This window comes from Osmerus eperlanus, chromosome 4 (assembly GCF_963692335.1).
Source record: "Osmerus eperlanus chromosome 4, fOsmEpe2.1, whole genome shotgun sequence".
Classification (NCBI taxonomy): Eukaryota; Metazoa; Chordata; class Actinopteri; order Osmeriformes; family Osmeridae; genus Osmerus; species Osmerus eperlanus.
The window spans coordinates 18,925,486-18,942,808 of record NC_085021.1 but is presented as its reverse complement, the minus strand read 5'-3'; the positions used below and the strand labels follow the sequence as shown (position 1 = coordinate 18,942,808).

Here is a 17,323-nt window from a genome sequence, read left to right as displayed (position 1 = left end):
AAATTGGTCTCTGAAATTGTTTGGGTAGATAATGTACAGTATTTGCTCAACAGATTTTCAGAAGAGCTTGTATGTTTTAGCTGTAATAAAATAGCTAATCCTACAGGCTATATTCCCCTTAAAATGTGTCCTATTATCACAATCATGTTAAAGATTTATATGAGGTTGAAAGATTGATGTGGCATTTTGCAAGCAGTTTCTCACTGTTATTAATACAGATGTAATATTACAGTTACAGTTCTAAAACTAAGTACAAACCTGCGAGACACCCGCATCAAATCACAAAGAATAAAACATAATCTGTATGATAACAGCAGCTAATTCGCTATATGTAGAATGTGCTTCAGGCCATTTCATCTCTATGGCAAAACAACTTGATGTGGACTTAATTAATTGCACTGTAGCCTATACTCCGGTGGTCGAGATGTTGTTATTACCCGAAGGAAACTGCAGCAGATGCTGTACAAGACGGTGAAGTATCCACTACTGACGTAAGCAAGAGCTGGTGACTCAACCTGCGTCAGGCTTCGTGACTTTACTATAGTTAGTTATTTTCACATCATATGGATAATTCAATTGTCCTGCAACGACCCGCAACGTGGAACCCTAAATGATTAGCCTATAATTTGAGTGAATGCAAAAAATCTACACATTTGTGGACTTCTTTAAATACGTTACATAAAACCTTCAGTTGTCATATCTGTTAAGGTTGACGTTTTTAGTTGTTAATGTTGCCTATGCCTGCAGTTGTGCTGTTTTGAGTGGCTGGCTGCGTCAGACTTTACGCGCCTCACCGCATGTCAATTCCGTGGAGCGGTGATTTTGCATCTCTGTGCGCGCAGAGATGCTGTATTCGAAGATTGCGCTTGAGCTAAAACTGATTATAGTTACACACACGGGATTATTCCAGTTATAAAGAAATTTGTTCTAGGGCATCTTGCATCTCGAATAAGGTAAGAATACATGTAAATGTGCATTCGTAAGATTTTCAATTTTCACGTGCATTAATGTGAATTTACCGGGCATTTATGAGGATTTGCCTTGCATGCAGTTATTCACAGTGGCCTAACAATTATTATAATTTGTAACTGAGTGAGATACGACACATTTGTCAAATGTGAAATGCTAGTTTAATTCATCTCCACTGCCTAGCGGTTATTCTACGTATATCGAAAACGTTCCTTTACCATTTGGAGCTAGTTAGACTCATTACAAATCAGAACATCAGTGCGTCGGACTTCAAATTCATTGATTTCGACAGGCTTAGACATCCCTCAGTGAAATGTTATAAGTGCAACGATGAAATAGGCTACAGCTCAATATAAATATCCACGCGTGCGCCGTATTTGTTATCACTTATTTGACCTTGGTCGTTCTGTGATAGGTTTAAGAAAGGTTACGTTGTATTACAGAGGATTAAGTCTTAGGACCGTCCTAAAACGTACACAATTTTCTCTCCTCCACATTTCGGACACTACATTAGCCCTGGTGTAGATTGTCAGTCGGGCCTTGAATGGATTTACCATGTCAAATGGGGACGCAAATTCATAAACCAAATATAGAAGCTGCCTGTAAACCCCTAAATTATGAATCCCAGTCATTTCTTTCAACCATTTGTCCTAACTTAAACTTTATCTTATGTAAATATTCTGAACAGCCTGAAAACTGCATGTGAATTTAAACTGGCAAACCACATTTTCTGCTTGGACCAGAAAGACAAGCAGACACAAAGACACTACTCTTTGATGTGGCTACCAGTCTATTTTCATTAAAGGTCTTGTCACTGTCAGTTGCAGCAGTCCTTTAATGGCTATCATGTCAGTCAACCAGTATGAGAGACTGAGAGAGGGCCCTACTGATGCTGCAGAGATGGCATTTCCATTTTGCAGTGAGAGCCATTGCCTAGCAACCTCACTAGATAAGAGTGAATATCCTCCTCAGAATGTGTAATAACCTGTATGCTTGCTTCAACTAGACCAACTCCCCTGTGGAAAGATTGGAACAATAGATATTGGCACAGATTCATATTTGACCCCTTTGACAGTTTAGTGTCTTTTTCCAAGACCCACTAAATCAGTATTCGCACTTGTGACAAATGTACATCTATATATCACTGTTTATCTGTTCAGAATAGGATGTGATGAGTAACTGTGTTACTGGGAAATAAAACAGTTAATTGATATCATCATTCACCACTTAGAAGCAGTTGATAAGAACGTCCCCCCAGAGTGACAGGTTGTCTTGGTTCCCGGGGATGTTGTGGTGAGCTGTTCTCCTCAGTTCCTCCAGCTCACACTTCCTGGTGCTCAGGAAAAAATCACTCGGGCTATTTCTGTAGACATACCCCCCACCGTCACTGCTCAATAATAATTAGGACACTTAGCTGCCTACAAACTTGACTTGCATAAGTTTAAAACAAGGCCAAGAATAAAGTGTTCTCCACATTTTTACAGCTGAAGTACTCTGTTGACAACCACAATCCTTGACCTCACTGCTCAGTTTTCGTGCAGGCTTCTGTAAGGAAGCAGAAATCCCATGAGTCCTCTAGTATTGTCTTGTGAGAGGCTGTGGGAGCTGGGAAGGGAGGTATGTCAGTAGAGCTGCTGCATGTCGTGACTGCAGGGATGCCTGTGGTTGAGGAATGCAATGTGCGTGCAGCTATTAGTCCAGTCCTGAGGGTGGTCCGGCTGGCTAGCTGGTTGACTGGCTGGCTGGCCACCTTCTTAAGAACTGACTGCACATGTGGTCTCAGCTATGAGTCTTCTGACCCTCACAGCTTTGTGATGTTTTTGAGATCAAACAAGCCTGCTTTGACTGTCTCTGCCCTCCAGCTGTCAGTGACGTGTCTGGTCTTTCACCAGTCACCAAAACAGCACACTAGAATTGTGTTTTTTTTTACTTTGAAGATGACCTGCCATTAAAAAACATCTTGACTCCTGGTTATCTTTTCTCCTGCTGCTGTCTCACATTTAATCAACCATATATGTATCATCACATTTATCTTTTTAACTCCTTTTGTTTCACAACGTTTCATGTTGTGTTTGCTTGTGATAAATTCATAAAATGCTCACACACAAAAAACTATCAATGGATGTTCTATGTTAAGGAAATGTTCCCTCAGAAATGAGAGACTAAGTCACTTGTGGTACTAGTGCAGGCTTACTACAGTCTCTTTTCCTTTTAGCTGTGAGCTAAAACAAGTAGAGTCTGAAGAAGGCTAGTGACCAGTCCAGAGGATTACAGGATTTCACCACTAGCCTCCACAAAGTTACTCTCAACATGCGAATATGGGGGATTTAGACTTTCTCCAGACACATCTGCTGATAACTGTAAGGCAAGGGTTAATTCAGACAATTAATATCAAAACATTCCTGTCTGACTTTGATCGGCCCACATTGCATTTGAAACATTGCTAGTTCATCTTAATGCAGATACGTAAACTAACTGAGCTCTTTCTACTGCTGAATTTACACCTCAAGTATTTGTAAGTATAAAATGTCACCTTTCGTATCCATAATTTCCTTAGCCAACTTGTTTATTGTTCTCATAAGAACAGTCACAAGACAGATAAACGGCACTTGTGATTCTTGTGATTAGCAGCAGCTGCTCACGTGATCTGACTTGAATGGATTTCAGTGTGTATTGTGCCTTAAATAGTTGTCTTTCATACTCATAAACTTTCACTGAATAAGCACAATTCTTGGATTTAGTTGATGTTACATTCTCCACAGTGCAAACCACAATACATTCAGGCTTGCCCATGTTTATAAATAAACATCTGATAAATCGTCTGCCTTGTTATTCATGTATCAAACACTTAATCTACTGAATAATTTCCTCTAAATGCATTTGTTGCAGAAGCCTGATTAAGATTGTCAGCACACTGAAGGCTTTGTCTGGCCAGTGACTGGCAGTTTTGACCTTTTGAGGGGTGTGATGGGGCAACTTTGAAACTCATTATCTGTCACTGACTGGCTGCCTCTGCCTCTCTCAGGACTCATCTTGTGAGTTGTAAGTAAATGAGTGTCCACAAAGCTTAGACTGCTCTACTCATGAACTCAAGCAGTGCATCCCTTTTTTATAATAGGCTGGGACATATTCAGTTCTATATTAGTTTGCTGGGTGGTTAACTGTGATAAGGCATAATCCCTGCATTGGGGATTGTGGGTTCGAAGTATAACATCAACATCTCAAAAATCCAGCATGAGAACCTAGACTGGTTCATTTAAATCCTCCCATTGCACTGGTTCTTCTCAGACAGCGTATAAGTGTGGTTATGGCAAGGCTAGATCGCTAACCGTCTGTAAACCTCTCTATTCACAGCTAATCCAACCAGCTCTCTCCTGTGTCTGTCACCCTTAACACCTTGGGCCTCGTTCTCCCCCTCTGGCCCCAAGCATTAGAAGACCCCACCACCAGCAGACCCGACACCATGCCTAAGAACAGCAAGGTGACCCAGCGCGAACACAGCAATGAGCCTGTCACCGAGTCCGTGGCGGACCTGCTGGCTCTGGAGCAGCCTATGGATTACAAGAGCAGTCAGATGAGCATGGGTCTGAGCCCAGGGGCCATCGCTCCCGGCAAGGGCCTGCTGCCCTCCCCAGACCCGGACGGCGAAGAGGGGAGGCCGGCCTGGAACAACAAGCTGGAGTACATCCTGGCCCAGGTGGGCTTCTCTGTGGGCCTGGGAAACGTGTGGCGGTTCCCCTACCTGTGTCAGAAGAACGGTGGAGGTGGGTGACATGTCTTTTTAAATTCAGACTCATCTGAAACGAAGGGTGTAGAAAGACAAGAACAGTATCATACATTCATAGTTATCTAGCTAACAGGCCACAGCTCATGCTGATCTGGGGGCCAGGAGTGGAATGTGTTGGGCTTGGTTGAGAATGGTAATTACATTTGCTGATTTGATTGCCGTGCTATTTACTATGCCATCATTGATTGCTGCCTCGCCGAGACACATCACAGAGCACGATTTATGCTCCCATTTTATTCATTTCAACTGGAGGCAATGTCCTGTCTAAGAGTGCTGTGTTGTGTGTGTGTCTGGAGAGGCAATGAAATGTGTGTTTTTGCATGTCTCTGTTAAACAGTTTCAGGGTCTAACCACGAGACAGCTTGTGCTGTTCTTACACGTGCTATAGAACTACCTGGGATTTCACACCAGACTGGTCTGACAGAACAATGTCTCTCCATGCAGATGCCTGTTATTCCCCATCATTTACCATCGCTCTTTATCCAAAGATCAACACAATGAAAATACTCCAAGTATATGCGTGCTGCACAGTGCTGCTGACACATTCTTAATGATTTGAAAGCAGTTTGTTGTTTATTTCATGGAGATGGGAAGAACATTACAGTTTAGTTCAGCTTCTTGGAGGATAACTGTATTTTTCTTGGATGTGAGAGAAGGAGTTGTCTTGCTCTGAGCAAATGTCTGCATCTTTTCGTGGCCACTTAATAAACCGTGTCACCCTATCCATCATTCTGCCCTACACAACCTAGATATCTTGTTTAGTTGGAAATACAACACATTTAATAATGTGATCCTCGTGTTTTTCTTTCATTGCATATATTTCTGTCATCCAATTACTCTGCCATGACAAGCCCCACACTGAATAAGTGCTTTGCCCGGGCATAAAAAGCCTCACTGGGATATGTAGTGTGATATGGTTCTGGCTCCACAGGATATGCATCAGGGACTGAAAAAACCCATCTTAGTTTCATGTGTCTGGCTTTGGTGCCTCCCCTCCTTCCTCCACTCTCTCTCTCTCTCTCTCTCTCTCTCTCTCTCTCTCTCTCTCTCTCTCTCTCTCTCTCTCTCTCTCTCTCTCTCTCTCTCTCTCTCTCTCTATCTCTGTCTGTCTCTCTCTGTCTCTATTTCTTTCTCTTTCATATCTCTCTCTTGCTTTATTTATCTCTGTCTCTCTCTCCACACCTTAAACATGAGTGGCTGTCGCTCAGAGAAAGGACATGAAATGCTCAGAATTTTCAGACAGCTTGTTGTTGTAGGTGTTGTGTGAATACTAATTGTATGTCTGATAACATACAGTATAATCCAATAGATCAATAGAACATTTGTCTGTGTGTGTGTGTGTGTGTGTTTCTTCACTGAAACCTGACACAATGACAGTCAATACAGTAGTTTCAATCTCTTTTCTAATGATAAGCCAGCCGACTGTCTTTCTGTCTGTCTCACCCCCCCCCCCCCCCCCCCCCATTGTGTATTCAGCAAGAGACATGCAATTTCCTTTTAATCAAAGGCCTACAGATTTGACATTGAACAAAGCCTACATAGTATTAGAGCACTCAGTCCCATATTATAAACCCCTCAATCCAAATAATGGTGTTCCTTTGTGCTGCAATATTGGAGTATTTTGTGTCTGAAGTGTATTGCTTGTACAACTGCATATAGCTGTAAAGCTGCTGGGGTTTCTTTGAAGAGTTGATCCCAGCCCTCAGTCCTCCCCAGTGTACTATTAAGGGGAATTGCTCTCTGAAAGCAGGTAAGGGCTGCTTTCAGGTAAACCAGTATGATCCAGTTCCCCCTTCCCAGAAAGTCTTTTGTCACCATGGTGCTTCTTCTGGTCGAGGCGTCACAAGGTCTTGACATCCCAATTTTGAGTGAGATAGTGGCTGACACTCTCTCTTCTGCTGGGTGCTAAAGGGGGGTGGGGGGTACTTGGGGTGAGCAATTTGGACAAAAGTGGATTAGAGTGAGGCACAGAGAGCAGGAATTAAACTACAAAAATAGACCACTAAAGGACAGTGTGAATGGTCCCCAAAATGTTGAGTTAGTCAAAAGAACAGAATAGAATATAACAGGAATAAAATATAACAGGAATAGAATAGAACAGGAATAGAATAGAAAAACTCTCAAATAAATCTATGAATCAATCCACTGACTGTTATGATAAGATTTGGATTTCCCTCTAACTCTTGGGATGTAATTCTCCCTGTCTTCCCTGCCCCCCCCTCCCTGTGTTCCAGGTGCCTACCTGGTACCGTACTTCATCCTCCTTATCATCATCGGCATCCCTCTCTTCTTCCTGGAGCTGGCCGTCGGCCAGAGAATTAGACGTGGAAGCATCGGGGTGTGGAACTACGTCTACCCACAGCTAGGGGGCATCGGCGTGTCCAGTCTCATGGTGAGTCCCAGTGAGCAGACGCCAAGCCCTTCACACGCAGACCTGAGCAGCCCTCTGTGGCTGGCTTCGGTTGTGCCGTTGCCACGACGACTGCACACATTCCGTCTGACGTTGGTAGCCTGAAGGGCAGTAACATTCCAAGTCAGCAAAATGCTTTTCCTGTCTGACCACTAGCGGAGCCATGCAGTGTTGAAATTAGCAGCCACACCAGGCACAACATTCTAAAGCCAGTACCGGCTATCTCTCAGGTCCCCAGGCCCAGTAAGCCTATTTTTTTAGGGATCCGTATGCCCAGTGTATAGGTATCAGTGTACCCAGTGTGTGAGGGTCAGGGTTCGGGGTTAATAGCAGAAGGGTTCAGGTTAGGTAATAGCAGAAGGTAGGCGGATGCCAGCACCAGTCACCGCTTCCTCCTTGCTCCTTGTCCTCATCATCTGTCACATCCCACCAGCCAACTGTGGTCGAAGACACACACACACCCCCCAGCCTGGTGTCCACAGGCAGCTCAGAGAGCAGCAGCAACGCCAGGAAGTCTCCTGTCCGTCCGTCCCCCCGGTCAGTCAGAGCCTGATAAAAGCAGGTTCTCAGAGCCTGGGGCAGTGAAGCGCAAGCCTCGGCAGCTATAAATACACCCGCATAGGTCCTCAACACAGGCTGCCGAGAGAACACACCTCAATTATTCATACGCACCGCGACTTTGGCCCACTCTGTGAGTCTGAGCAAAGCCCCAGATTACAAAGGGAGCGTTCAGGACTGCGGGACGTTCTACCTGTGTCGCTCAGCGGTGTTTGTGTGTTGTCGAATAAGGTGTGTTTCTGAGAATGAGTCCTGGTTTTCGTTCCGCCTGCAGGTGTGTGGCTTTGTGGGTCTCTACTACAACGTCATCATCGGCTGGAGCATCTTCTACTTCTTCCAGTCTTTCCAGTACCCACTGCCCTGGGCTGAATGTCCAATCAGGAGGAATGGAACCCAAGCCAGTGAGTGCCGAACCCATGTAAATTACAGTGCAGCACAGTCAAAACTCCATTAAAGTCCAGGAAAGCATAGAAAACAACACGTTAGCTCAAGCCAGTTGAGCACAGACCACAATACAAAACCCTGCAGTCCAACACAGCAAGATGCAACGGAAACAGATGCATCTGAATGTAACACTAAGCTGCATCTCATTAGGCTGCACAGTTCGTCTCTCCTCGTGCTTCGCAGCGCCTTCTCAGTCAAGTCAAACAGTCCTTCACGGTCTTGTTGCAAGCAGCTGGGCTTTCTGCTGACTGCAGAGCTGGCATGGCGTGATGCCCGATGAGAGTGAGCAGGCTGTCAGGAGGCCAGACCCCGCCGACGCAGTCAGTTCCCAGAAATCCCAACAGCTGGTAGCCTCCGGAGACTGACAGAGGCTCACACAGCTTTAGACAGAGGGAGGTAACTAAGCTCACCTGCTGTTAGCATTGTAGCTTCCCGAAGCCAGTTTCACTGTACATCATGTGAACGTTAGCTTCCCTATGCTGGGGTCGCTGCATGTTAGCATTAGCTTTTCCATGCTGGGTTCAATGCACATTGACATTAGCTTCCCCTGTGCTGGGTTCACATTGAAACCAATGTAGCAGGCTCTAATGGGTTTTATTTTGAAAACAAGCCCTTACTTTGCACATTCACTAAAGCATCAGCCAAGAATGCCAACCATTAACCCCATTAATATGTGGGCTTTTAAATGCAAAAAAAGAAAGAATTTTAGGAATCTATTCATGTGTTCCTATCTGTATCTGGTTCTTCTTCTCCCCTTCTGTAGTTGTGGAGCCAGAGTGTGAGAAGAGTTCTGCCACCACATACTTCTGGTACCGGCAGACCCTCAACATCACCAGCTCCATCGATGACACCGGCGGCCTCAACTGGAGGATGGTCCTGTCTCTGCTGGGCGCCTGGATCATCGTCTGTCTGGCCGTCATCAAGGGCATCCAGTCATCCGGCAAGGTGAGGGGTCTCCCGGGGTGAGCCGCAGGGACTGAGAGTAGTCATTTATTTTAATGACCGACTTTGAAAACACATCCAGAGCAAGCCAGCACATCATGATCGTACACAGGCAGAGAGAAATAAATATGCTGTTATTGTTTCAAATCATTATATTTAGACTTAAATTGACTGTTGTGGAACTTCATTCCAGGGGGTCCTGGGTCTAAGGCTGTGGTGCTAAAACCTGTGACTGTTTTTCTGTTCGGTTTTGGTAATTATTTGTGCTATAAAGGGAAAAGCTTGAAAAAGGGATATGGTATGGTTTAACAGCACGCACAATGAAGATGAGAAGAGGCGTTGACTGTGTCCATAACTGTGTCCTCTGATCTTCTTCCAGAGAATGAGTCATGTAGCACAACAAAACATCCAACCCACATTTTTGAATAGGAAATTCAAAAAAACAAAGAGGATGCCAAGAACTGACACATTTTAAAACACACAACAGCAATGCCAAAGAAATCCACAAAATGCCGTAGGATGAATTCTTAATCTGAACTCTCAGAACCTCAGTTGGGAACAATTTTCAGATGCTTGAAATGAAGTAGAAATGCATCACAATTCATTCTATTCCAGTGTGAGTGTGGGTCGAGCATGTTAGACGCACCCATGCCTCATTTTGTGTGTGTTGTGTTCAGGCCTGTCAGTCTCAGTCTCTGTGATGGATTATGGTTGGTGTGGACCCTCTACCACGCAATCCTACAGGTAGGGCGGTGTGTGACGTGTATCTCTCTCTCTCCCTCCCCCCCTCCCCCTCCCAGGTCATGTACTTCAGTTCCCTCTTTCCGTACGTGGTGCTGGCCTGTTTCCTGGTCCGCGGCCTGCTCCTCAAAGGAGCCGTGGACGGCATCGCTCACATGTTCACCCCCAAGGTGAGAGGGGCGAGCCGCCAAGAACACCGCAGCTATCTCTGAATCTCAAACACAGGGGGCTCGGACTTCCTGCCAAGCAGTCAGCCCGGCATCTGTCTCTGTACACACATATGTCCTCATACGGCAGTGTGCCTGTGCGACCCTGGGATGCGTCTCAAATTGGAAGGAGAGTCCGAGCAGTATGTTGAGAATTCTGCTGTCGTTTGATCCCTATCCATGGATGTTTGGATACCTAATGCATAGTGAACATTTTGTATGACGCACAACCGTGTTTGTCCATATATGGGGATTCTGAGTTACTGTGCTTGGGCCTAGTTTGAGACCTTTCTGCAGATCTAAAATGGTTAACGCTTCTCCCATATTACACTGAAAACTTGGCTGTTGTCTCCATCTCATGGTACACTGAAGGTACTGATAGCTTTTCCCATGTAGCAGAAATGACATGGCAAAACACATTTACTGATATAAAAAATATATTTCACATTTGTTTGTAAGTAATAGCATATAGCAAGGAAAAATATGGCATATACTCCACCTACATAGCATAAGTAAAAAGTATTGTCAATATTTTAGCACAACTGTTGCCCGCCTTATCATCAGAATGATTTAATACAGAACTTTAATTGAGATTATGTTATTGTTAGACTATGCCTGAAATAATACAGACTGTTCCTTGGCTATAACCACTGAAACACTGTTAGAACTCCCCTAACCTCCCCTAACCTCCCCTAACCTCCCCTGACCTCCCCTAACCTCCCCTGACCTCCTCTGACCTCCCCTGACCTCCCCTAACCTCCCCTAACCTCCCCTAACCTCCCCTGACCTCCCCTGACCTCCCCTGACCTCCCCTGACCTCCTCTAACCTCCCCTAACCTCCCCTGACCTCCTCTAACCTCCCCTAACCTCCCCTAACCTCCCCTAACCTCCCCTAACCTCCCCTGACCTCCCCTAACCTCCCCTGACCTCCTCTAACCTCCCCTGACCTCCCCTGACCTCCCCTAACCTCCCCTAACCTCCCCTGACCTCCCCTAACCTCCCCTAACCTCCCCTGACCTCCCCTGACATCCCCTAACCTCCCCTAACCTCCCCTAACCTCCCCTGACCTCCCCTGACCTCCCCTGACCTCCTCTAACCTCCCCTGACCTCCCCTAACCTCCCCTGACCTCCCCTAACCTCCCCTGACCTCCCCTAACCTCCCCTGACCTCCCCTGACCTCCCCTAACCTCCCCTAACCTCCCCTGACCTCCCCTAACCTCCCCTAACCTCCCCTGACCTCCCCTGACCTCCCCTAACCTCCCCTAACCTCCCCTGACCTCCCCTGACCTCCCCTGACCTCCCCTGACCTCCTCTAACCTCCCCTGACCTCCCCTGACCTCCCCTAACCTCCCCTGACCTCCCCTGACCTCCCCTGACCTCCCCTGACCTCCTCTAACCTCCCCTAACCTCCCCTGACCTCCTCTAACCTCCCCTAACCTCCCCTAACCTCCCCTAACCTCCCCTAACCTCCCCTGACCTCCCCTAACCTCCCCTGACCTCCTCTAACCTCCCCTGACCTCCCCTGACCTCCCCTAACCTCCCCTAACCTCCCCTGACCTCCCCTAACCTCCCCTGACCTCCCCTGACCTCCCCTGACCTCCCCTAACCTCCCCTAACCTCCCCTAACCTCCCCTGACCTCCCCTGACCTCCCCTGACCTCCTCTAACCTCCCCTGACCTCCCCTGACCTCCCCTAACCTCCCCTGACCTCCCCTAACCTCCCCTAACCTCCCCTGACCTCCCCTAACCTCCCCTGACCTCCTCTAACCTCCCCTGACCTCCCCTGACCTCCCCTAACCTCCCCTAACCTCCCCTGACCTCCCCTAACCTCCCCTAACCTCCCCTGACCTCCCCTGACCTCCCCTAACCTCCCCTAACCTCCCCTGACCTCCCCTGACCTCCCCTGACCTCCCCTGACCTCCTCTAACCTCCCCTGACCTCCCCTGACCTCCCCTAACCTCCCCTGACCTCCCCTAACCTCCCCTGACCTCCCCTAACCTCCCCTAACCTCCCCTGACCTCCCCTGACCTCCCCTAACCTCCCCTAACCTCCCCTGACCTCCCCCTCGTGTCCCCAGCTGGAGAAGATGTTGGAGCCGCAGGTGTGGAGGGAGGCGGCCACACAGGTGTTCTTCGCCCTGGGCCTGGGCTTCGGAGGGGTCATCGCCTTCTCCAGCTACAACAAGCGAGATAACAACTGCCATTTCGACGCAGCGCTGGTCTCCGTCATAAACTTCGTCACCTCCATCCTGGCCACGCTGGTGGTGTTCGCCGTGCTGGGCTTCAAGGCTAACATCATGAACGAGAAGTGTGTCGTGGAGTGAGTACATCTTCTGTACTGCTCCAGTGTTGCTTGTAGGGCTTTTTGTGTAGTGTGAATACTTGCACTTGTGTCGTAACACTAGATGACATTTGACCATTAGACTTTGGTCACAAATGTTCATCTGAATTAATTCTGGAGAGATGAAGTATGCGTAAGTACATGAGTGCTTCCTCCAGGCTACTGCTCCAACACTAACCCTAATACTATACCCCACCCCTCACTCCCTGACTGTGTCCAGCAACGCAGAGAAGATTCTGGGCTACCTGAACACGGGCGTGTTGAGTCGAGAGCTCATCCCTCCCCACGTCAACTTCTCTCAGCTGTCGTCGTCCGACTACACGGAGATGTACGGCATCATCAAGACCGTGAAGGAGGATACCTTCAGCCAGCTGGGGCTGGACCCCTGTCTGCTGGAGGACGAGCTCAACAAGGTGAGCCGGCGGAACGACCGTCCATCTGATCTTCAGACCCGTGCCGTCGCCTCTAAAAGGTGTTTCTGACCCGGTGGACGATGCTAAGGTTGTGGTTTACTATGCTGTGCTTTCAGGATGGAAATCAGCAGTGTGGTGATTAGTTGTAGCGTAAGTCACTTTCAGTTGGTATTTCTCCATCTTTCCCCCTCCCTCTGTGTCTGCAGTCGGTGCAGGGTACAGGCCTGGCCTTCATTGCCTTCACGGAGGCCATGACCCACTTTCCAGCCTCTCCCTTCTGGTCCGTCATGTTCTTCTTCATGCTCATCAACCTGGGCCTGGGCAGCATGATAGGCACCATGACCGGTATCACCACACCCATCCTCGACGCATTCAAGATCCGCAAGGAGATCCTCACTGGTGAGGAAAACCGGGGTAGACACCGTCTAGTATAGTGTGAAACTATTTCTAAGTGGTATTTATGGAGAAAGGGATTAGGGTTGGAAGGCTGCTAACCTGTATGACCATGAGTACAGGTGTACTGCGTAGAAAGTGGTTTGGATGTCAGGCGAATTCGTTTTGTTTCAGCCGTCTTGAGTTTTGAGAAAGAAACACCTACCTCTTATGTAAGGACTCCCACGCAGGGTCGCTAGGTTCCTCATGCAGCGTGAAAGAACCGTGCTGTTCTCCTGTTCTCCTCAGTGGGCTGCTGCATCGTGGCCTTCTTCCTGGGTCTGCTCTTCGTCCAGCGCTCAGGGAACTACTTTGTCACCATGTTTGATGACTACTCGGCCGGCCTGCCGCTCACTGTGGTGGTCATCCTAGAGAACATCTCTGTGGCCTGGATCTACGGCACCAAGAGGTCAGTGCCCACACAAACCTTTACCCTTGCTTGCTTGACTCTGGGTAGAGTCGTGGTCAACCTATCTTTTTGGATTCAGTCTTTGTCATGTTCGCCCAGAAAAAGTTTCTCCCCACTCCTCCGTTTTCTTTCTTTCTTTCCCGCTCATAATTCTCCCCATGCCTCTCTCTCTCTGTCTCTCCGTCCTCTCCCAGGTTCATGCAGGACCTGGAGGACATGCTGGGCTTCAGGCCTTACAGTTTCTACTTCTACATGTGGAAGTATGTGTCCCCCGCCTGCCTCTCTGTGCTCATCGTTGCCACTGTCATCGAGATGGCTATCAGTCCCGCGGGCTACAACGCCTGGGTGGAGGAACTGGTCAGTGACTCAGCAACCAAATCCCATGTCATGATACATTAACTGTAGAGTAAGGGATGTGTGTGAGGTTCTGTGTGTGTGTGAGAGTGTCTGTGTGTGTGTTAGGATTCATGGAGTTAAACTCACGTCACTCCCTGGAAGTCTTCACGGTAATCACACTAGTCTGCTTCTCCTCCTAGGGCTCGGAGCGTTTCATGAGCTACCCTCCCTGGGCCCTGGGCATGGCCTACGCTCTCATCATCTCAGCCATGCTGCCTCTGCCAATCGTTTTCATCGCCAGGCGCTTCAACCTCATGTCGGACGGCTCCAACAAGCTGTCCGTCTCCTACCGTAAAGGCATGATGAAGGACATCTCCAACCTGGAGGAGCAGGACGAGTCTCGCTTCATCCTCAACAAGAACCCCAGCGAGGCGCCCTCCCCCATGCCCGCCCACCGTGCCTACCTGGGGCCGGGCGGCACCCACGAGATGACCAACACCAACTATGGCACAGGCATCGGGCCCAAGAGCGGGTACCAGAATATCACCTCCCCGGAGTCTGAACTATGATTTGTCCCCAATCGAACTTTCAGATAAACCCCCCCCCCACCCCCCACCCCCCGAACCCTACGCAGAAAGAGAGAGAATTAAAGAGAGAGAGAAAGGCAGAGAGTTCCACTGTCACTGCAGCGTCCACACCCACGTCCCTCTACCATCTTCCTAGTTCTCCATTCCCTCACTCTTCCCTTGCTCACCAGGGCTGCCGACAAAGAGGATGATGGGAAATGGAGTCCTTATAGTTGTGAATACAGACTTCCTTTGTCATATACTGCAGACAAAGGGATGTGGGGAGGTCCTCTCTGCAAGCAGGTGAGCCTGAGGGTGTTCAGACTGTAGACGGTTCTGAGAGTAAGGTTATTTGGTTATCTGTCATGGGTACAGTACAGCAGGACCCTTGTTTGCTCATAGTTTTTGTGTCTGTGGGCCTACTCTGACTTCAGTGTAATCTCTTGCTCTGTTGAAAGTGTCCCCAACACTGCAATAGCTTATGCTGAACTTGGGAGTTTCAAGAGTTGGTTATTTGGACAAATGTTAGTGTTCTTACCTCAAGGAGCTCTTGGGCCTTTTCTTCATTCTGTAAATTTGAACGATGTGAAGACCAGCAGGTAAACACATACTGTAGGGTGAACAGGGTTCCATCTGCAGGATCAGTTTTTCCTTTCAGTCAATCTTACTTCACTATCCCACTGAGTGGAAAGACTTGATCCTCACTAGGAATCTTCTACTGTAACTAAATGACTAAATGTAACTATCGAAGGGAAGTTAGCACCTCCAGTATATAAAATCATTACAGAATCAATAACAGTGTGCACACACACAATAATACAGTGTTTACTATCTAAATATTTAAAATCACAAATTTCAGCTGTAGTCGAAGTGTAGTAGCGCCTAGCAACGTTCATAAATCTCCTATCTCCATGGCATTGGCAGTGTAGTATATTGTATAGTATATGTTCATGTGGCACTAGAACTGAGGTGTTAAGGTTCAAAGGTCAACATTGTCGTTTTGATTTTGACCATGATAAGCACAGCCCTCCTGTGTCTGTAGAACATCTCTGAGAGATGACCCGCAGGATCTTTACCCAACCCCCCCGTCCCCCCAAATACACACACACACACACACACACATTTTAATCAAGGTCAGAGTAAGAGCTAGTGTGCATCTAAAGGGTTTAAAGAAACGGCAGCGCTGGCTAGCGTTTGATCACGAGTCCACTCCTGGAGGCTGCGAGTTCCTCCTCTCCTGAACGAGCCACCGTGAACCCTGCTGTGGTAAAAACAGAGATGTGTGACCCTGGTGAAGCAGTGTGTCACTGGCTGCAGCACCACACCATGGAGACCAGTGTTCTCCCTAATGCCACCGAGGAGACGGGGAGGAGGAGACGGGGAGGAGGAGACGGGGAGGAGGAGACGGGGAGGAGGAGACGGGGAGGAGGAGACGGGGAGGAGGCGCTTTGTCGCTTGTTGTCAACCCAACCTGCATGCACACACACACAAACTCACACACACACACACACACACACACACTCACACACACACAGTTTCTTTAGTCGCAGCTGTGAGCCCCTGGCAATGTTTTGGCAACGCAACAGCGACCCTTGGTGACTCGTGGCTTCTGAACAGGTGTACTGCCAAGAGATGCATGTTTAGATCGTAGTGAATACTGTACTTCCAAAATACTAAGATGGATAGGAAGTTTACAATAAATTATGGGACGTTCTCTTAAAATTTTAATAGATACTAACATCATATTTCATGGGCACTCGAGTATGTCAATTTATGTGAATTTTCAGGTGATAAAAATGCCTTTTAATTTTTTTGGTGAAGATTTGTAAAATGTTTAATCTGTCTTTTGGAATTTTAAAATGGGGAAAAAAACACAATACCTACACTGGTGTTGTGACTGCAATAGCAGACTTTGACCACAGGGTGTCGCTGCTGGCTACAGGTGGAGCATCTGACAGTGTAAAACTGTCCTGCCCCTCCCCGAGTCTGTCAGCAGTGACACAGAGCACATCAACGTGTGAAACACACTCATATGGCTGGTGCCTAAACAGCACCTCCATGTCTGTTAGCCTTACGTTTTTTGTCTTCATTACTGAGATGTTTTGTAGTGTTCTATAGAGTTTGTAATGTCGTCGCGTCCGATTCACTTGAGCACTTTATGACGAGCAAAGAACCTGGAGTTGTCTATGAAGCACAGAGCAGATAACACTATTCACAGCACTGACATGGGTCATATGCTTGTAGCAATAGAGAAGACAGAGAGATAGGTACATAAGAAGAGAAGATTAAACAAACACAGCACAAAAATGTAACTCTAATAAAGGCACAAACAGTGATAAAAAAGCAGCTCTTGTTTATCAGTCAAGCACGCGGTGCTTGACAAAGACAGGTGAATCATTAGAAGCACAATGGATATGGCTGTATGTTTGAACATTTGAAATGCTCATTGGCTGGTGGAACACAGGGTGGTTGCATCTAAAATGTTTACTTTTGAATACCAGAAGCAGAAACGCATGGGGTGAGAGGGTGAGAGGGTCACAATGGGATGAATTCCCAGTGGAAACAACCCCCCACTCAGGAAGCTGAGCACTACCATACCAACTCTATTGTTATAGATTACCATGCACTTAAACAGATGGACCACAGTCTTCTGCCAGCCCTATGGCTTATTAATGCAGAATGGCTATGAAAGAGTTTATAAATCGCCACTCAGTAGGTCACATCGTTTGACCTGGTGTCATTGTTAAGAGACATCCTGCACAAAAACAGCA

General features: G+C 47.4%; 1 protein-coding gene across 1 annotated transcript; it reads left to right on the top strand.

Moving 5' to 3' along the window:
• The first annotated feature begins 632 nt into the window (after nt 1-632).
• slc6a17 (solute carrier family 6 member 17) lies at nt 633-14,641 on the top strand. The gene is made up of 12 exons (XM_062459938.1): nt 633-953; nt 4,324-4,733; nt 6,991-7,148; nt 7,999-8,125; nt 8,932-9,113; nt 9,911-10,021; nt 12,134-12,375; nt 12,617-12,809; nt 13,016-13,208; nt 13,491-13,650; nt 13,845-14,007; nt 14,187-14,641. The coding sequence occupies exons 2-12, from the start codon at nt 4,433-4,435 to the stop codon at nt 14,553-14,555; spliced, it is 2,199 nt and encodes a 732-aa protein (XP_062315922.1). The 5' UTR covers nt 633-953; nt 4,324-4,432; the 3' UTR covers nt 14,556-14,641.
• Nucleotides 14,642-17,323: the final 2,682 nt, after the last annotated feature.